The sequence below is a fragment of the Panthera onca genome, chromosome A2 (genome assembly GCF_046562875.1).
Source record: "Panthera onca isolate mPanOnc1 chromosome A2, mPanOnc1 haplotype 2, whole genome shotgun sequence".
NCBI classification, from domain to species: Eukaryota; Metazoa; Chordata; class Mammalia; order Carnivora; family Felidae; genus Panthera; species Panthera onca.
Window position 1 is genome coordinate 19385642 of NC_138340.1, and position 21667 is coordinate 19407308.

At 54.6% G+C, this 21667-nt stretch overlaps 1 protein-coding gene across 4 annotated transcripts in view; it reads right to left on the reverse strand.

Annotated features, from left to right (window-relative positions):
• The window catches only part of CACNA2D2 (calcium voltage-gated channel auxiliary subunit alpha2delta 2), a 142752-nt gene that overhangs the window by 27436 nt on the left and 93649 nt on the right, over positions 1-21667 (reverse strand). For all 4 annotated transcript variants that reach the window (XM_060631079.3, XM_060631078.3, XM_060631081.3 and 1 more), the window contains exon 4: positions 3376-3435. In XM_060631079.3, coding sequence (XP_060487062.1) covers positions 3376-3435 — 60 coding nt within the window. The remainder of the gene's footprint in view (positions 1-3375; positions 3436-21667) is intronic.

Below are 21667 nucleotides of genomic sequence, written 5' to 3' on the forward strand. Positions count from 1 at the left end.
GTCCCTGGGCTGGTGTAGATGGTGTGTGTATACAGATGTGGCTATACCACTGTCCATTTCTCAGAGGTCTGCATATAGACCTACTGTGTGCTGTTGACACAGGGAGGGCCACGTCCTACTGATCGTGAAGTGGATTCCATGTGCCAAGCATCTTCTCTGTGCCCAGAACTGCCGGGTGCCATTCTCCCCATCTCAGAGGTAAGAAGACTGAGGCCTAGCTGCTCTTGGCCAACTTGTTCACAGGGCACTCGACTGGGTACATGGACAGCTAGTGGGCAACACTGAATCAGGTCCAGCTGCTTCTGGCCTAGAGGAGCCTTGAGTGGGGCAGACAGATGAGCCCACTGGGATACTGGCCTGGGGCAGCGGGTGCCAATCCTAGGCTTAGAGACCAGAAAGAGGAGCCCAAGGGAGTTAACTGGAGAGGGAGAGGCATTGCTCTTTTGAAGGAGGAGGAGAGGGTGTTACAGGGAGACGGCCGGGCGTATATAAAGGGCCTGGGTTTGACACTGGGGTTGTGGCTCTCCTAGAGTGCTGGGAGGAATATGGCTCTTTGTCTGTACCTTCTGAAGGTCACTGGGAAGGACATGGTTTCAAGGGCGGGTGGTGTGCCTGCAAGGGACAAAAACACCATCCCTTTCCCAGCCTCAAGTCCCTGTGCCCCCCTGGCATGGACAGTCCCCACCTGCAGCTGCTGCCAGCTCTCACTGGCAGCCCAGGCAGGCATGGCTGGTGTGCCAGCTAATGGGCCCACCATTAGCACTTATGCCTTTCGTCCTGGCAGCTGGGGCAAGTGCAATGCTTCTGGTGAAGAACAGGGCCCTGACCCAGCAGCTGGGAAGCAGGGGGTGATTACAGCTTCACCCTGCTCAAGATATAGACAGACAGGCAGACTGACGGACTGAGGGGGAGGTGGTGGTAAACACCAGCTGGCCCTGTGGTCACCCACAGCTGGGGGCATTCCAGGTCAAGCTGAGGGGAGGGGGCTGGCCAGAGCTCACTTCTGCCTCATACTAGGACAAGAGCACCCAGGGCCAGAGATGCACCCACACTGTCACCAACTTGGCATCTCTATGGCCTGACGTGTGGACCTCCCCTTTCACACACCGTGCCTGGGCCAGCAGGCAGCACCAAAGACCAGCTAGTCCTTTGCCAGACGGGGATACTGGAGCCCAGAGAGGGGCAAACCCTTGCTGGGTCCCACAGGTACTCAGTGTCTTAAGCAGCACTGGTCTCAGCACCCTCTGGATGCCCCTGAGACCTTGGCCTTCCTTCTTGGCAGGCCCCTGTGGTGCCCACTCTGGCTTGGGATAAGCTGTTCCTGCCTCTGGGAGTAGCTGCAAATCAGAGGTCAGGAGTCTGGCAGGATGATCCTTGGAAATTTGGGGTCTTTTGCAGAGTCAGGAAAAAAATAGGTTTGGGGCTGAGGCAGCCTCTTTGTCTTCTTGTTTGGGGCCTGGACTGGGAGGGAGAGAAAACCAGGCTGAGGGTGGGTCTTTTCATTCTATCATTCCCTCTTCCTTCACTCCCAGTCCTGTCTGCTCTGCATATAGTCCTGGGTGGGGAGGGAGGATGCAGGTATGTCAGAAGCAAAGAGCCGGAGCAAGAGCCGAGGGTCCTGGATACCCAGAAAGTGGAGGAGCTGATGGCCGGGGCATGGGGGAGGCCTCACTAAGAAGGAACAGACAAGCCGGGCCTCTAGGAGGAACAGAAGGCATTGGGGAGAGATTGGGAATGGGTCTGGAGTGAGGTGTTCAGTGTGGCTGGGGCATAGGAGGAGTTGGGTGATGAATGAGGATGACAAGGGGACAGGAACAGTCAGATCCTGGGACCCTGAGCACAGTCTTAGGGCTGGGTCCTGCAGAGGAGTTACCAGAGTGGGGGCTGTTTGCAGGCGGGGGCATGGTCTGAGTGGTAGGTGCCAGTGGCTACCACCATGTATATTTCTGATCAAGGGGCTGAGGTGGCACGGGGACCCGGTGATGGGTGGTGGTGTTGGAAAGGGAGGGAGAGAAGGGCCAGTCCTAAGCTCCTGGGGTGGTGGGATCAGTCCAAGGAGTCATCAGCTCATTTATGTGTTCACTGTAAAAAATCATCTGTTACTTCCAACCCCACATGAGCTCCCTAAGGGTAGCAGCCAATACCCACCAGGCAGCAAAGGAAGAATGCCATGGTGTGGGCAAGGCAGGGCAGGGCTCAGGGTGGCCTGGAGAGATGGGGACCAGGGAGGAGGACAGACAGGTTGAGGGGGCCTGGATCATAGGCATGAACCCCCTGGTATCTGGCAGCCCAGCTGTGAATCTCTGCCATCAACAGGTATGTCAGGCTGGTCTAACCACCCTGTGCCTCAGTGGTCTCATCAGTTTAAGTAGGGATAATAATCCACCTGTCCCCCAGAAGTGCCAGGCCCAGAGCTGCAGTGGCAAGGGCCTACCCGCCCCTTATTGGTCCCTGGGTCCCAGCAGGCAGCTCTTGGTGCCTCTTCCGGTGTTTAGCAGAGACCATCAGGAGGCATGGCTCAGAGGCCTGAGCAGATGTGGAGGACACATGAGCACCACCAACTGGCTTGGTCCCTGAGCGTTCCATCATCCCTGGCATGGGAGGTTCCCTGAGTTTGGGAGGAACCCTGCCTAAGTCTACCTTCTGGCTTACTGTGACCCTCTGAGATGCTGGCTTCACAGTAATGGTGCCGGTATATCCAGCCTCAGTCCAAATCACACACAGCTGCCTGAATTTGTGAGGGTTACCTGGGTTTGAAACTGGGGGGCAGTGAGGCTTCCCTTCTCTCCTCCACATTCTGGGCCCTTCCACCCTCAAGAAGAGACCTATCACCAGCTTCTCACCCCTCTACTCCCTCGGCACCTGGGCTCCTTCTGAGCTCTCCTGGTGGAAGAAGGGGCTTTTGTGGCTGTGACAGCCTAGTCCCCTAACCTAGGCTCATGGCCTCCTGGAAGACAGGGAACTCTGTCCCCTTCCCACAGTGACTCTTCCAAGTCAGCGTATTAAAGTCTAAAAAGTCCTGGAGTCAAGGGACTTCTTTGCCCTAGGGTCTCTCCAGAGTCTGGGCACATCCTTAACCACCAAGGTTAACACCAACTTTGGGGAGCATCACTTTAGAGCAGCATGTCTGCCCGCCAGGGGACTCCATAGCTCCTCTGGGGTGGAGTGACAGGTTCATAGCTGCACCCTCTCTCCCAGCACCAAGGGGAGCCTCAAATGTTTGCTGAATGCTGGACAAAGGTTCCAGGCTCTACTCCACAGAGCTCTCAGTGCCCCTCCAGTGTTTCTGGGCAGCGCCCCCTCCCCCATATTCATATCTGTCCTTGCTGGAGGTGGGCAGGTTATAGGGGCTGGGGAGGGCACTGCAGTTCTTACCTTGATGTTGTCCTGCCAGCGGTGGGCTTTCTGGAAGTTCTCTGCAGCATCGGCCAATCTCTGAGGAACAGAGCACAGGGAGGTCAGAGGCTGAGGAAGACTCATGCCCAGCCCAAGCCTTCTCCATCCCTAGTACTCCCTGGGTCCAGGCTGGCTCACGGACTCCCTTGTCCCATCCTGCCAGACCCTCAGAGATTCCTTGGCCCCAGACCTTCTTCAGCTTGCTGAGAAGGGGGCCCTTCCCCCACCCACAGCTGGGTTCACATAGGACAGGTGAAGCCTGCACAGTGACCTGAGTGGTATCTCCCTGTGACATCTCCATGAGACTCCCTGTACTTTAGCCCAGCCACATCTCCTGCCCACACGATGGCAGGGGGACCCCTGGGATGTAGTAGGCCTCAGGCCCTGGAGTCAAGCCCCACTGCCACTCTACCTCCAACAAACCAGTGTCACTCCAGTGCCAAGAGGAGGCCCTCCCTAGTCAAGGGTGAACTGCCACAAGTGACAGAGTGCCTTGCCGATGTGTCATTGTCCCCAGCTTGCTCAGGGCCCAACAGGAGGTACCCCTAGCACACCTCTGCCCACCCAGGCCCCCTACCACTGTCCCTGTCCTGGTTTCTTGAGCCCCTTCCCAGCAAGGCTCTCCAAGCCTTCTCTCCACACAAGCCTGGCCCACCCTTTGGGGCTGATTCCTGCACTCTCCTCCATCATGGCCCCTGTGCCTGTGAGCACAGCTCTGTGTCCTTCTATCCCACACCCTGTTACCAACCACGCCTGGCACCAGACCATGCTGATGTGTGGAGATGTGGCAGGCCAGCCAGCCCTGTCGTCTCACAATTTAGAGGAGGAAACAGGCACAAAACTGGGTAGAACCAGAGCAGGAGTAGCTGAAGTGCTTCTAGGAAGCTTAGTGCTGTGGGAATTCGGGATGTCATGGAGGGCTTCCTGAAAGAGGCATTGGTACTCTGCCACCCTCAGGGCTTGAACCCTGGCTGCCCAGAGATTCTTATTTTGCACCTCCATGGATTCTGTCCCTCTAGGAACTCTTGGAGCTCCTGAAGATGGCCCTCTGGGGCCTCCTGCGGAGCTGAGTGCAGTGAAGTCCTGTTAATCATACTGACGACTTACAGTGAACTGGTCACTTACTGCATACCAAGCCTGCCACCAGGCTGGTGACACAGCATGTGTACCTGTCACTGCTCATGTCTTCCTCAGATGAGGATACCTGGGCAGGGAGACAATGAGAAACCTTTCCAAGGTCACATAGTCTGGGTCAGGCTGGGGCTCTGAGTTTGGCCTTCACAACCACGTTTGTCTTGTTTTTTCTTTTTAGTTAAAAAAATGGTTGTTATTTATTAAAAAAATTTTTTAATGTTAATTTATTTTTGAGACACAGAGAGATAGAGCATGAGTGGGGGAGGGGCAGAGAGAGAGGGAGACACAGAATCCAAAGCAGGTTCCAGGCTCTGAGCTGTCAGCACAGAGCCTGATGCAGGGCTCAAACTCACAAACAGTGAGATCGTGACCTGAGCCAAAGTCGATGCTTAACTGACTGAGCCACTCAGGTGCCCCTGAAAATGTTTATTTTTGAGAGAGAGACAGAGAGAGTGTGAGCTGGGGAGGGGCAGAGAGAGAGGAAGACACAGAAACCGAAGAGGCTCCAGGCTCTGAGCTGTCAGCACAGAGCCTGATGCTGGGGCTTGAACTCACGAACTATGAGTTTGTGACCTGAGCTGAAGTCGACTGTTAACCAACCGAACCACCCAGGCGCCCCTCAGCCACGTTTGTGTTACCCAGCCCATGACCAAGGTCTGAAGGTACATTCCACGATGCCCAGTGAGGAGCAGGGCAACTCTTGTAGAGTAGGGGCTGTGCTTTTCCATCCCTGCCCCATTCCATCCTATGGGTGGAGCAGTGGGGTCCTGCCTCCTGGCCTCCAGCGCTTACTCAGAAGGCCCTGGTCTCTTGGTATTTAGGACACATACCCCCTGTCCATTGGTCCAGGCCTGGTGTGGCACGTGGACCTCAGTGGGGGAGATTCTAACAAAGCCTGTCAGCTGCTCATGATGGGGAAATGGGGATCAGGACCCGGGAGCCCAGTTTTCCTCCCTCCCAGCAGGTAACAGTTGTGGTGGTGGGGTATGGCCTGCAGAGCTGTGGCCTCTGTTGTCTGGGGCAGGATGCCTCTTCTGGCAGGCTGGGCTGACCAACGCCATCCTTACTCCCACTGGGCCTAGCTCCCCCTCTTCCTCCAGCCAAGAGCACTGGATGCTGGGAAGACTATTAGGCTGGGGGTCTTGGGGACAGGGTAGGGAAGTCCCTCTTGAAGTCAAACCCCCTCACTTTATAATGCTGAGCCCTTCCTGGACTCTGATCCCCTCTCTTGCTACCCAACCTGTCTTCTTTGTAGGCTCCATCCTCTGCCCACCTGCTTTGCAGTGCCTGCTTGGGGGGCCCCTACCCTCCTCACCCAGCTTCAGGGACCACAGGTCTCTACTCCTAGATACCTTCCATATCTTGCTTCCAATCCTGACCCCCTCTAAGGTCCTGGACACCTTCCTAGGGTGACCCTCAGGCCCACTAAGCTCATACCATCTCCTCTTGGAATGAGCCCATCCATCTTGGAATCCCTGCCGCCTATATCTCATCTGTGCTATCACTCAAACCGCCTACTGTTCATCTCCAGCCCAGGCTCTGTCCCTCCCTCAGGCTCTTGTGTCCTCTCTCGCCCTTTGTCATCTATTCTCCAAACGTGGATCTCATCCTGAGGCTACCTCCTGCCCTGAAGCACTTTAGCAGCTTCCCATGGCTCTGCATATAAAAGGCAAGTCTTTCTTGCTTTCCTGAGGGGTGCACTTGCGCTCACTTCCATCCTGGGGCCTCTTCTCAGCCTAAACAACAAACGCCTCTACCCTGACCCCAACTCCCAGGATGGGTGAGGCCCCTGATTCACAATCCTGCCATGTTCTTTTGTAGAGGACATTACTGTGTGACACACATGACACAACACTTGTTATTACTGTTAACTGAGCATCTACTAGGGTGCAAGCTTAGCACCTGGCCTGGACGAGAGGGTATGAGGCCTAGGGACGGCCCCTGGGGCCACACCTTGAGGGGTGAGCCTTGGGCAATCACTTCACGGCCCTTTTCCTTACCCTGTGGCCTGTGACCTTCCCAGGGACCCCAGACCTTTCTTAGAGTGAAGGGCTCCACTGAGGCCACTGCCCTTCATGGGGGATGAGGCGAGCGCAGGGTATGGGAATAACCAGGATCAGGACTCTTGCCTCAGAAAAGCCACAGGGTTGACGGGGCTACAAACACCAAACTGCACCAGTTGAAGTCTCCAACTGGGCCACAGCCTTGAGGGGCTGTCCTCTCCTGCAGCCACCTTCCCTGCTGGCCAGGGGTGCCAGCTCCTTTACCCTCTCAGGGCTCAGCTCTGTCCCTGGGCTTCACAGGCCAGAGGAACATGGGGGCTGCAGGCCCTCTGGCTCCCTAGCTGAGCAGCCAAGGTGAGGGGGGCCTGGTGAGGGAGACCCAGGGTGGGGGGGATGCCTAGCCCCTAGCTTCCTTGAATCCATGGAGTCCCATAGGCTCGAAGGCCCAGGTCAGCCCGCTGACTCGTGAATAACGGAGTTGCAATAGCCACGGTGAAAGGATTACTTTTAATCCTCGGTAACGATCAAGCCATTATTATTTTTTCGGTGTTACAGATCAATCAGTCCATCCCCGGGCGCTGGACGTGTGGAAACTGCTAAACACACAGGCCTGGTGGCTCAGTAGGAAGGGCTGAGGCAGCAGAGGGCGGGGGGGGGGAGGGTGGGGAGTGGGGGGGAAGGATGGATGGGGGGAGGATGGGGGCGGGGGGGGGTGTTAGACTAGCTCTGGCTGCTGGAGGTCCCATCAGGTCTGGGGGAGAGGGGAGAGGGGAGAGGGAAGAGGGCTGGGCCCACCCACTGGCATGCCTGCGGGGCTCCAAGCAGCCATCAGAACCTGACTCCCAGAGCCTTGGAGCCCTGGCAGAGGTTCAAATCCCGGCTTCCTTGCATAAGTGGCTTCCCCGCTGGCCCTCGATTTCTTGTCTGTAAATTGGAGGCGGGAACTGTACCCACTCAGAGGGTGGGTAGGTTCTTGGCAGCCCCCTTGCTCCAACCCCTAGAAGCTGCCCAGAGGGTCAAGTCCCCTGGGAGGTTTCTCTTGCTGGCTCCAAGCACGCAAGGCTCTTGCCCACCTCTGGATCTTCCTCTGTTATCCACTCTTATTGTGTGAGACATGCTCTACATCATCTCCATCAGCCCTATCAGACTGTGTCACCTCTCCTGGAAGTCTCCTTTTGCCTTCACCCAGTCCCTGGACTCCCCTCCCCTGTCAGTCACTCAGAGCCTCGTGCTCCCATCTCCACAGAGCCCACAGGAGTCAGCCCAGCTCAAGGCTGTCTGGGAGATGTACCTGCAGCCCAGCCCCACCCTGTCCTAAGGTTCATTCTCCTAGTGCATCCTTCCCACCTCTCCTGGGTCCTTATGACAAAAGGCTCTGAGTAGGCAGGGTGGGGAAGGAAACTGAGGCCCAGAGGTAAAGACAGAACTACCAAGATCCCTGCAGGGCAGGGGCAGAAGTGGGCCCACAGATTGGTCCCACGTCCAGGCTACTGCCTGTCTGGGGGTGATATGCTCCATTCTCATCCCTCAGCCACCCACAGCCTTTGGTCTTCTGCTATTAGGCCCTTGCACATTCTAATTCCACCTTGTGCATCATCACGCAGACTCCTCAGGGGGTTCACACCCTCACCATTGAGGTGTTAGTTTAGGCCTCATTCTCCTAACCACTCCTTGACCCCTGCCAAGCCCCCATCTGTCCCCATCACATCTCATCTGCTTTCTTCCTTGAGTTCCGAGCTTGGTGAGGGCTGCATCTGGCAGCTGTTAAGTTTACAATAACCTGTCCCCTTGCACACAGTAGGTGCACAATGAACGTCTGCTAACTCAAGACCAGAGTATCTCTGAACTTGGCTAGAGACCTGGGCTTGAGCCTGGCTCTGCCAGACAGCTGTGTGACCCCACATGTGTGATTCAACCTCTCTGAGCCACTTTTCCTCATCACATTGTGGAGGGTTAGGGCTGCCTATCAGGGTAATGCTGCTGCAAAGTTGCTGATGGTGGCTTGCCTGGCCCGAGATGTCCCCATCGTGGCCAAGGCGTTGGATGGAACCATGGTGGGACTGCTGAGCAGGGCTGCTCACGGCCAAGTCCATCACAATAACAGCAGGCATTTCAGAGGCAATTAGCAGAGAGTTTCACTTAACAATCAATTTCTCTCAGCTCTGGAAACTATTCTTACAGGAAAAGGCAAAAAAGAGGAGGACTGGTGGCGTGCCTGGCTGGGGACAAAGCTCGCCTGAGGAGACACCTTCAAATTTCACTAAGTTAAACATCTTTCCATTGCCGCAGAGCCAATGGCCACAGATGAAGGGCCTGGAGTCATGGTGGGTGCTCCTCTGAGGCCAACAGCTGGAGGGTCCAGCCTCACTGCATGCTGGGAGGGGCGGGGCTTGGGTGAGACAGGGCTGGGGCCTCAGGCTTCTCTCTCCTCTTTGAGGGCCCACTCCTCCCCCAATTTGGGTGTGCCCCCCCCACCCCCCCCGCCCTGCTTCTCCAGGGCATTCCTCTCACCCCAGTGTTGGCCTAGCCTGAAAGGGTCTGGGGAGCCACTGCCTATCAAACAGGATTTGTTTCATGCAGCCCAGAGGGAAAGGTTGTATGAGGTGTTTGGTCTTAATTAGTTAGAGCTACTCCCTCTTCCAAGAGGATACGAGAGGCTTAGGATAAAAGGCCCTGAACCCATGGGGAGTGGGATATTGAGATCTGGACCACTGAGGGCTGAGCCCGGCAGAAGCTGTGATGGTTGGGGGTGGGGGGGGGGCTTTGAGATGGAGGCTGGGGGCAGCAAAGTCCTAGCACCAAGTAGATGCCTTGGAAACACTGCCAGAGGGTTGCAAAGAAGGTAATGGTGATAGATGACACTAGACATGACCCCTGGCACCTACCTTGGGCCAGGGCTTCACTGACTGTGCAGTTAATCCAATAACAGGTGGAAAACTGGGCCTCTTCTTCACCCTCCCCATTCCATCCCTGGCAAGACACCGGAGAGGTGGATTCTTCTGTTCCCCTGCCTTTTACAGGTGAGGGCACTGAGGCTCAGAGCATTAGTGCCACTACCCCAGACCCCTGGTGGGGAAGTGGTAGAGGGGGCATCAACCCACGTCTATAAGCAGCATTGGACAGTGAGAACCTCAGGGAAGGACCAGGCCTGGCCACATGAAGGCTGCTGCTTGGGCTGTTCCCCCCGCCCCCTCGCCTCCAAGAGTGATTCCTTTGTCCTTTCTTCAGGAGAGTGGATCAGTAACTGGCCTCCCAGATGCTGCTTTGAGCCCACCCTCCAACCTTGGAGTCGCTGGACCCAGACCCCGGGAGGGCGTAAGGACCAGGGTGTCCAACAGCCCCTGCTCAGCCCAGCACTGCCACCTCTGCCACCCTGCTTCCCTCCCTGCCTGTGGGCCCTGTATTAGCTCTGTATTGTGCACTGATAGATACTAAATACAGATTTCCAATTTCCAGAGCTGTTATGGTCTAATGAGTAAATAATATACATATTTAAAACTGTCTAAAAACATATCTGCGTAATTAAAATATCTGCATAATAATGAAGCAAGATGCAGCCTAGCAAGGAGGAGCCTGAGCCCCAGGGCTGACAATAGGGGTAGATGTGCAGGTGGGGTTGGGGTTCATGGCCCTGTGGGTCTCTTCCTTCCTGCTACCTTGGCCTGAGTGGGCCTTTGTCCTTCTGTCTACCATCTGCTCCAAGTGGGCACATCCACAGTCAGGAACCAGGAGACCCCAACCTGGCCCCATCCTTGCACAACTTGTGGCTTAGGGGAGGCGCACATGTGGACGGACAGTGCCTGCTGCCTGAGTGACGGCTGCCTCAATGACTCTTTGACTGCCACCATATGCAGCACGTGATGTGCTCAGGGCTTTATAGACACAGCCTCACTCACCACGACATTCCAAGGGCAGGTTCTGTTCTGATCCCCCATTTTTCTGGGTTCTGAGGGGTGGAGAGAAGCACACCAGCCTGGGCAGAGCAGGCTGCCCAGGGTCCATGACTTAACAGACAGCAGTTGATTGGAAGCAGTTGCCTTCCTGTCAAGTGTACCGCTGACACTAGTGATCCCTGGGCAGGACCACACTTGGCCTTGACTTCCCATCCTCTCTACCCCTTCCCTCCCAAGTCCCTCCTTCTGTCTCTCCTGCATCTGTCCACACTGGACACACCTGGCCCCTCTCCCATGACACATCTGACCTACCCTTTCTGTATTAACCAGACTTACAGCTGAAAGATAAAAAACAACCACCAAAATAATGAAAAACAAACAAACACTCAAACCTCAGACCAAAACTCCAGCAACCAAAGCTGCAGGGAAAATGACAAACACTCCTCCAAGCGAAGGGCGCCTCAGGGGAAAGCCGTCAGGTGAGGCCTGCGCTGTTGTTGGCAGCCAACGGGCCCCCTGACCTTTTCCCTCACCAGCTGCACACGTCCCCCATGAGTTGATAAAAAAATTAGTAAAATGGATTTTTTTTCTTAAAAAAAAAAAAAAAAAAAAAAAGGTCAGAATACATGTACCAGGAAAAAACTCATTCAAGTTGTGTGGTTCCCCTGTGGAGGGGCACCCACCTCTCCACCCCCAGGCCTGGGCTTGCTTGCTCTCTCTGGGCATCTTGGGCTTGGTTATCGATTCCCATGCCTCCTTGGTCCTGCCTGCAAGGGCAGCTTGTGTTTTAATTTCCCAGGAAAAACAGGAAGAAGTGAGGGGTGGCTTGTGCTAAAAACGGAGATGGGGTTGGGGAACTTGGTGTCCCAGAGGCCTGAATTTCAGACCAGATAAGATTTTCTGGGACATCCTGGGTACCCAGGGAAGGTTGCTGTGTTGCATTTTGCCTGGGAGGATTTTTAAAAACCGGACATTAAAAAAATGTTTACTTATTTATTTTGAGGCAGGAGACGGGCAGAGAGAGAGGGAGAGAGAAAATCCCAAGCAGGCCCCATGCTCAGCGTGGAGCCTGACACGGGGCTCAATCTCACGACCATGAGATCACAACCTGAGCTGAAATCAAGAGTTGGATGCTTAACTGACTGAGCCACCCAGGTGCTCCCTAAACTGGACATTTTAACATCAGGAGTAAGAGGCCATGTAGGAAGAGTAGGAAGGAAAGGAGGTGATGTGGCACTTTGGTGAGGACATAAATTCTGCTGGCTTCACTGCTTTAGCCTTTTAAGGGAACTATAGTCAGTATAGAAGGAGTTGGGTCCAATGGATCACACGGCAGGATCCAAATGTGTCCACTGTGAACAGGGAAAGGGGCCTCTGTGGCTGGACAGAACACTAACAGGGGCCAGCTTGAATTTACAGAGCAGCTGTCAGGAACTGGGGATGAAGCCCACCCTCAGGAAATTTCGGCTCTGGTGGTGGGCTGCTTCAGGAGGGGACGAATGTGACCCTGGACAGCCTTGTGCTGAGGGTAATTGGATGGGCCTGGCTCTTGGGGCCCTGCCCTGCCCAGTCACTGCTGCTGCTCTTGGGTTCCCTGACAGGCACCTGTGAGAGTTTCCCTGATGAGGAATAAGCCAAGAGACCCAACGCACAGGTCAGAATTTGGGCTGTGGCCCCAGAGCCTAGTCATGGGCAAGCACCTTGCCCCCGAGGAGCTCATGCTGAGGGCTGGGCCATGTGGACTCCAAAGCTGAAGGGGCTCCTTCCAAGGTACTGACCCACTCAGCACAATACCTCACGGGGCTCACATGGGTGAGAATCCACCAACCTAGCTGGCACCCCCTTAGCCTCCAGCATGAAACCTGTACATCTCCACAGGTGGATCAGTCCCTGGTGAGCCAGGTAGAATTTCTCATAAATTTTCCAGTTTTGTCAGGTTTCCTCCCTCTGAATGATGGTCCAGTGCAATTCGCCAACATTTGTTTTTTTTTTTTTTTTTTTTTTAATGCCTTTAAAAACACTTGCAGAGAGCACCAGGTGAGGATGTCAGGCCCAGGGCTGTTGGCTACTCTCCGTTAGAGGAGATGGGAGACATGTCATTTATCAATGTGCACCACAGGACATGTCGCTGACTCATTTCCCTCATCAGGCCATGTTCTGGAGACAAGCATGTATGGGCATGGGTGTTGTGTGCATGCCTGGGTGTAACAATGGCCCTGCTACAGAAGCTGGGAGGCTGGAGCTCCTAAGGCTTGGTGGCTGGCCCAGTGCATTATTTGGGAATCATAACCTTCATCTCTTAGGACCTGTTTCTCACCTGTATAATGGGGACCAGAATCCTGCCTGGACCCTCCCAGGGCCTTGGGGATGGGGATGGAGAACAAGGTATGGACAGAGAGCAGGACTCTGAGCAGGATGCAGACTCACTCTGGGTATCAGAGATACAGCCCCAATTCCGACATTGCCTCTTCCCTCAGCTCATCACAGGGACCTCCCGACTGCTCCACCACAACTTGGATTCTCTCTTGGGCCTTCTGACCTTGGCTTGACCTGACTTCATTTGAAGCTCATGCCAGTGGACTTTCCCTTCCCTCAGCATCGCCTTTGTCCACTGGCCCCCCTGCATCCTGCCTGGCCTCTAGCCCAACTCCGTCTCAGGGAGGAGTCGAGGGCCCATTTGCATGTCCTACTCAACCAACTCTACCCAAGCTGGGCCATCACTTCCCCCAGGCCATCCGTTGGAAGCTGCTCCTCTCCAAAGCCCCCTACTCCCATCACCTCCCTTTTCTTCTGACCAGACCTTTCCAGAACCACCTCCAATCCAATTTCAGACTCTTACCCAAGCTGCTTAGCATAAGCTAATCCTCCCCAGGCTCCCACAACTTCAGGCCTCCCACAAAGTCCCATTGTCCCCTGCCCTTCCTGTTGTCACCCTTTACAGGGACTTGTGTGGCCTGGCCTTGCCAACCTTGTCACTCTCCCACCACAATGACCTTGAGCTCTGCTCTCTTGCCACACTTAGGTTCCCTACCCTCATTTGTGTTGTACCCTAGGCCTGGACTGCCCTTCCCTCCCTGTCTCCTTCACCTGCTGCTCCTCATCCTTTAGGGGTCACTGCTCATTCACCTCCTCCAGGCAGCCTGGTGCTCCTGACAGGCTGGTTTCCAGAATTCCCTGTGGTACTGCCATCACTCTTTTGTCTGATGCCCACCCCTCCCCCCATATGTGGTCTCTTAAGGGCAGGGACATGAGTCATGGATGTGTGTGGTCCCAGTGCTGGGGGCAGGCTTCCACCTAGGTCAGTGGGGTTAGGGGTAGATCAGGAGGTGCCCTTAAGAGACCTGCTGGCTTAGAGGCCATGGATTTCCCTGGGGTGGGGAGCAGAGACCAGGTCTAGCCTGGTCTAGAAGCAGCATTGATGACAGAGCACAGGGATTCCAGATGGGGTAGAGGTAAAGGCATGGGCAGAATGAGGCTGAGTACAAGCCCCACTGGGCACTCCGTGTAGAGGGGTCAAGGGGTTGCCTCAGGGGTATGAACTGAAGATGTCTGCTTTCCGGGACCCTGGCCTCACTCTGGAACTCGTGAGAATGTCATCCACCAGTCCCATCCCAAGTCTGTGATGGCATGGTTTGGAAACAAAAGCCACTGAGGCCTGGCCAGAGTGAGAGGCTGGGTGGTGGTGGTGACGGGCCGCTCATCTGGCCACATCAGTCAGGAGTTGGTCCCCCTGCTCTGGCCCCAGAACAGTGCATTCTCCTGACATGTTCCAACACCCTCCTCCAGGAAGCCTTCTTAGATGTCTTTACGCCCCACCATGGCTCAGGGACAGGACATGGGAGGGTAGTGGTTCCAGTGGGAAGAGGTTGGTATGACCTTCCCTCTTTCATGTCAATAAATGTTTATTAAGCACCTACTGTGCACCTTCTCTCTTTCATGTCAATAATTGTTTATTAAGCACCTACCTGTGCTAGGCTAGGTCAGCGGGCAGTACAGATGTAGCCCTGCTCTCATGCAATGTGCCGTCCATAAGTTCTTCTTTATATACCACCTATCTTTCCACTGTAATTCAGTCCCACTGTCCTGAACACAGAACTTGGTAGAGGCCTCTATGGTAGAGGTAGTTTCATGGGCTAGCAGCTTCACTGGCAGAATTAAGGGGTGCGAGGAGACCTCTCTGTTATGAAATGTATTTCCATGTAAAAACTGAGCCTGAGCGCCCGCCACCAACAAGAACAGAGGAGCCTGAGCCCCTGCCTGTGAGGACAGCAGAGCCCAAGCCCCCATCCAGCCACCATGCTCCCTTCCCATGATGTTATTTTTATACTTTTTCCTAAAACACAGTCTGAACGGGCCCTTCTCGACTCTATTAACATTAGGAATCTAATCAGTAATCAGGCAGCTCATAATTTTCTGATTAGCTCTGATTAGGCCCAACCTTGGGGGGAGAGAGAGTGGGACAGTGAGAAGGGAGGTGGGGCCAGTGGGGCACCAGGATATGCCTGAGGGGGCACTGGCTGGGCTAGGGGTGGAGGGCAGAGGGAAAGAGCCTCTTGCCCTACTGTCCTTTGTCCTGGAAAAGGGTATATGTTGGAATCTTGGGTTGCACCGGGTCAGAAAGGTTGCAGGGATCAGAGAGCAGGGCAGTAGGAAAGGGGCCCCTGGCCCACCCTGCAGCAGGGACCCCAGGGAAAGTTGGGCCTGGACTTTCAGAACCATGGACAGAGGCAGGTGGGCTTGGCAGGGTGGCCCAAAGGGCCAGATTTGGGGATCTATATGGGTCCTATCCTGCCTAGGGTCCCCTGGGGTTACATCCCAGTAATGATCCCAGGAGTTGCCTTGAGTGATGGTGACAGTGACAGGATGGGCATGCTCAGAGGGCTGCAATGTGTGACCTTCACATGGAGAACTGGCCCTGGCCACTGGTGTTGAGCACACCATAGGTAAAGCTTGATGATCATCACTTTCAATGTAAAGACAATGAGGCTGAGGGTCTTACTGTACAGTGGGGAAGCCAAGGCCTGGAGGGACCACCTAGGTGATGGTGCCAGTTAGGGACCAAGCCTGGGTGTGTACTGAGGCATCCCTGGTCAGCCAACCCTTTCTTCTGCCTGAGATCTGTTTGTCACTGGATGGAACCATGGTGCTGGCCAAACCAGATGTCCTAGACCTGAATAGAACGGGACCTCTGGCCTGTCCCTGGTCTTGGCTGACCATGAAGTCTCCCCACTTCCCACCCTGCTACCATCCACTGGCCTTCCCCATAGGCCCAGACTCTTCTGAGCCACATCCTGGAGCCCCAGTCAGGTCACAGTCAGAGTGGTCCTGCCTTTGCCCCTGGTCTGGAACACCTCTTGTTGGACACAACCATCCAGGTGACCTCTGATGAAATGCATGAGCCCTGCTGAAGGAGCCATGCACAGCTAATGCCATGCAAATTGGTATGGAGGCAATCAGCCTGACTCTACAAGCTGCCCCACCGGCCGCAGGCTGGCTCATTGTCTTTTCTGTCAATTTGCATCTCATTACCCAGAAGGCTGTGTTCGCTAGAGGTTAAAAGAAAAAGAGAATCAAGCCTCTCTGCATCCTGCCTCCAGCTAGGGCACAGTCTACATGTGGGACAGGGCTGCCTGGAAGATTGCCCCATGAGGTCCGCTCCACAGGGAGCCTGCCAGCCCTACCACTCCCATCACCACCACAATTACCCCTGCTGCCACCAGAGTGTTACTCCCATCACCACCATCACTGCTACCTCCATCATCACCACTGATCCCCACTTAACCACTGCCAACATGGTTTCATCACTCCTACCACTGTTACCCCATCTCTACTGCCAATGTTCTCATCAGCTGGCACCACCACCAATGTCACTCCCATCATGACTGCCAAAGTTCTTCCCATCACCAATCACCACCACCATCACTACCTTCACCTCCATCATCATAGGCACCAACACCATCACTGTCACCCCCACCATTACCTCCATCGCCGCCACCACCACCACCACCACCATCACCACCACCTCCACCACCACCTTCACTACTGTAACCATCATCCCACTGGAGCACCTCTGCTAGCACCTCACATTGCCTCATGATCACCACCTGCCCCACCACCTCTACATCCCTCAGGGAAGTCTGGTGAACAGGCAGAGACTACTGACTCTTTACCTTTCTCTGCCCATCACCCTCTAGCATCATGGGAAAGTTAGAGAACCTGTAAACAAATGATCCAGTGATCAGAGACCTCATAAATCAACCACTTGAACTCTGGTGCTTATAACTGGGTGTCATAGAAAGGAAGCCTGCAAGGCCAGGGGGCAGGGTAAAGATGCTTGCTTCTCTGACAGAGCCCCTGGAAGACTGGGGCCTCATTTACTCCCCTGGTCAGTGGCCACCACATCCCAAAGGGCAGAGCCAGGAGCTGTGTGTGTGACATGGTGACTGACTCCTTCTCTGAACCTTGGTTGCCTCATCTCTAAAATGGGCCTTCTAATAGTCTCGACCTCATAAGGCTGTGTGAGATGAGTGTAGACCATGAGAGAAGAATACTGAGAATTCTGGAAGGTCACATAAAACCTGTGGGCAAGGAGTGTAGTTAGATCAGGTTGGGAGGGCTTCTGGGAAGAGGGAACAGCTGACCAAACTTGAGACAAGGTCAGATGGATGGAAGAAGGGAGGAGCCTGAGCAGGGCCAAGTTGTGGAGGTGGGAATGAGTGGGCTTCTCTGTGGGGAGAGGACAGTCAAGACCAGGGCAGCTGATGAAGCCTTTGCTCCTCCTGAGCCTCCCTCCATCCAAGGGTGTTTGTGGTCACAGTGTGGCTGAGCTTCTTTCCTCAAGGACACCATGATCTGCACCTTGCTTCATACACATAATCCCTCTAAGCCCCACGGAGCTCAATCACTATTCCCATTCTACTGACAAGGGTGCCAAGGTGGAGAGATGAACCTAAACTAAGACAAAATAGGGGGTTCCTGCAGAGGCTACCCAGAAGAGTAGGAATCAGAGCCAGATCTTTCTATTCCGGCCATCATTCTGCTGGACGTGGATGCCTGAGACCCGACCTCATCACTGCCTACTAGCTTCGGTGGCAGCAGCATGGGCACTACCTGGGACACAAGGCTGGGCCCTGGCAGGCCCTGGGGGCAATACTGGGGGCTTGGGAAGAGCTGACAGGCAGACAAAGGCCTGGAGGTGGAGGGTGGGGTGGTGGGCACAGCCTGGCTGCCAGGTGGAAACGCCCAGGGTAAAAGCTGCTCTGAATACTGACTGCATCCCGCTGCTGCAATCAGCCTCGACACTTGGTTATTATGAGGAGTAAAGGCGGCCGGCGGGACAGCTGGAGCCTTGGCGACAACATTTAAGGCGTTTGTCAGAGCCATGGGACACGGGCTGCCAGGCGCTAATGGCTTCTGCTTGCTGCTGCCAAGCGAGATGAGGGCGGGCAGGCGGAGGCGGCCTTGCTCCTGCTCGGGCCCCATGCCCACCTCATGCTACGCGGCTGCTCCACGACAGGTAGGGCCCACCTGGGCCTTCCAGATGCCTAGCAACGGCCAGAGAGCCACGGCACCAGCTGGGGAGGGTGGGATTTGCGGCCATGCAGCACATGCTGGCATGTTTGGGAGGTTATCTTTCTCACCTCCATTCAGGCTCTAGCCCCTCTCCCCTGGGATGAGGGTCTGGGAGTCTGTTCTCTATCATGCCTTCTCCCAGCAAAGGGATGCTCAACCCCAGCTGGCTAAGGCCACTCAGCCCTTGATCTCCTCAGCACTTCAGGTTGGACTTTATGTGGGAGGGATGCCTCTAGTGATGGACCCACGGTGGACTCAGATCCATCCTGACTGGGTGATTTCAGCTCTCCTGGCCCCAGTTCTCTTTCTTGTGAAATGGGAAAATGGCACCATCCACCCAGGGAGCCTGCATTAGTGAGAAAACAGGGGAATGATGAAGTGCTGGTTACATGGAACCCAATGGCACTTGGATGTATTAGGAAGGGCTGATCTCCCAGTCAGATGTCACCTGGGAGTGGGGGAGTGTGGCCCCCAGGGCTGCCTGAAGAAGAGGACAGCCCCTGGAGGAAGGGCCAGAGCCAACTGCAGAGAATGGCCAGGGGTTTTCCAGGGAGGAGAAACCCATGGCCAGGCGATCAGGTGGGGCTCTGAGTAAAAATGTTCCTGAAATACACAGGTCCAGCAAGGAATTCCTGTGCCTGGAAGTGCATGTGCAGGACCTGGCTCAAGCACTGTCTGTGCTTCACACAGACTGATCACTCCTTGTGTCCCAGCACTGTCCCTTATTCCCTAGAGCAGCCTCTACAAAGCGGGTCCCATTCCTACCCCATTCTGCAGATGAGGAAACTGAGGCTCAGATGTGATTGCTCAGTTTGTCTGCAGTCATAGCCCTCTGAGAGCAGGGTGGGGTTTGTTCCTGAGGCCAGGTAATTAAATCCCTTTCCTCCACTCACTGATTCATCCATGAGACACCCTGAGCCCCCTCTGAGACCCTGAGCCCCCTCTGATGAGGAAGTGGGTCTTTGGCTGGCTATGAATCAGAGAGCATGGGATGGAGGAACACCAGGGTGTTAGGAGAGGGATACAGGCTTCAGGAGAAGATGTGGATGGGCCTGAGCTCAGCCTAGCTTTAATGGATGCCCTTGCACTTGTCATCCTGGATAGCCCCAGGTTCTTACCCCACCCCTCCACCCCAACCCTGGTTAAAGCTGGAGGAGGCAAGAGGAGTCCCTTAAGAAGGTGAGGAGTTGTGGGGGTGCTTGGGTGGCTCAGTTGGTTGAGCGTCCGACTCTTGGTTTCAGCTTGGGTCATGATCTCATGGTTCGTGGGTTCAAGCCCCGTGTTGGGCTCCGCGCTGACAGCATGGAGCCTGCCTGGGATTCTCTTTCTCCCTCTCTCTCTCTCTCTCTCTCTCCCTCTCCTCTGCTCTGTTTCTCAAAATAAACTTTTTTTTAAAAAAAGGTGGGGAGTTGTGTGCCCTTCCCAAGGTCACCCCGTGAGCTCTGACCCCCAGGAGCCCTCCTCCTGTGGTCAGCCTCCAGCACTGCTGCCACCCTCAGCCTGGGACCTTCATGGCATCAGAGCTGGGGCTGGGGTGCTGCTATGGGTTTGTATTCATCAGCGTTGAGCCTAGTGACCCTCTGTGGGCAGCTGTGCTCGGCTCTGCCTAGATTGGAGACTGTTGCCTGAGATAAGGGGCAGAAGGTCAGGGCCAGGCCCAGCCCCTAGAGAGATAGACTTCAAATCTTAGGCTGGCTTGCTAGGCCCCAGGGTCATTCTTCCACACTCATCAAGGAAGAACCCTCCATAAGCTATCCTCACCCCATTTCATAGGTGGAAAAACCAAAGCTCACTAAGAGGTGGGCCTCCCCCAGGGGTGATAAGCATAGAACTTGCTCACTGCCTTCGGATCTGCTTCCCTTTCCTAAACTCACAGTGGTGGGTGTCTTTGGAGCAGGGAGGGTTTTTGTGCCCTAGTGCCAGTATAGTCTCAGCCCACCAAGGTATTCAAGGACTCCGTCTGCAGGATTTCCAGCTCACTGCTCATCCAAAGGGTTGGGCCGTGGCCATGAGGGCTTTCCCTCCCCAAACACTCTGGAGTCTTATGTTGCTCCCCTGCCTCCAGAGGCCCCCTCCATGGAACTCCCTCACAGGAGAGTAAGTGGGACTCCTGTGACGAGGGCTTCTTAAGCCTTCACTGAAGGAAGTCTGCCAAGGAGGAGCATGGTAGGGGCTTTCTGTCTTTAGTAGGGGTGGGCAATGAGGACTCTTCCAGCTGATTTTATGGTCAGCAGCTTTGTAACTGGGGGTGGAAGGTTTGGAGTTGGAGGAGGACGTATGTCCAAGTTCATTCAAATATATATATATATATATATATATATATATATATATATATATATATACACACACATACACACACACGTGTACATGCATGTGAGTATGGGAACACAGGTGCAGACATAAGAAATCATCTGTATGTGAACATATGCACATGTGAGTATAGGAACATGTGTACACATGCATGCATGCCAACATGTGCTTAGGCACATTCACACAAGGCAAATGAGTTCTTGTTCTGGATTCCCTTCCCAAGGCACAGGTGAGGCTGGGCTGCTTCCTGCTGTGGCTGGGTGTGGGGTGAATCACTGAACCTGTGGCTCCTGCCCCACTCATGCCTGGCTAAATGGACCCTTCTTGCTATCACCTGCCTTGTTCCTGCCTAGTGGTCCCTCCTTAAGTCTACCCTCACTTTATTCATTGGTTTACCTTCCTCCTAGAACTCACTCCAGCCTATGATCACTTTGTTTTGTGTTATCTTATTCCAACTAACACCATAGTATAGAATAAATGAAAAGGTGACCCCAGGACCTCACTTCTTTCAACAAGCATGTTTGTGACCTGCGCTGGGTGCTAGAGACACAGGATGAATCAGACCCGGCCCCACCATCACGGAGTGCCCAGTGGAGGGAGGGGGCTTCCACTTGTCTCCACGCTCACCCCCCAACCCCACAGTCACATATAGCCAATACCAGGCCAGACACACATGCAGACCATGGAGAGCTTGTGCAGTCTCACACCAACTGCCCGCCAGGTGCCTTTGTGATTACAGTTATCATTCATGGGGCCCACTGTTAACATGTGACCAACACAACCATGGGGGGCAAGGCTGATGTTACTGGTCCATTTTTCAGAAGAAAAGCAGGCAAGAGGAGGATCTGGGACCCAAACCTAAGTCTGTTTAGCTGCTGAGCCCAGGCCTGCAGTGCTATAGCGTGCATCGGCCACACCTGTGTGACCAGCAATCCCAGCACTGCCAGCAACCCTCGCGTATAGGCTGGGGAGGTGGGACATCCTCAGGGTCATACCACAGTTCAGGCGCCAGGTCCCAAACTCTGCTTCTAGTAAAGGCAGGAGAGGCTGAGGGGCACCACCGTGAAAGTCCCCCCAGACACCATTCCATAGGAAGCAGGACTTAACTTCCGTGGGGATTTGATCTAAATGTCTCATCTTCTCTGATTGGAACACAAACCACTGGGTCTCCCTTTTTCCTTTGGCTCCCAAGACTCTCAGAGTCGACCTAGAGACTCGACTAGACCAAATGCCTGGTCCACAGGGCTGCTTGCCATGGCTCTTCTGTCTCATCCTTGTTACTCACAGCCTATGTTTTACTACATATGCTTTTGTGAAGAGATGCTCAAAACTTTGCTGAATGAACTAGTGAATAAACCA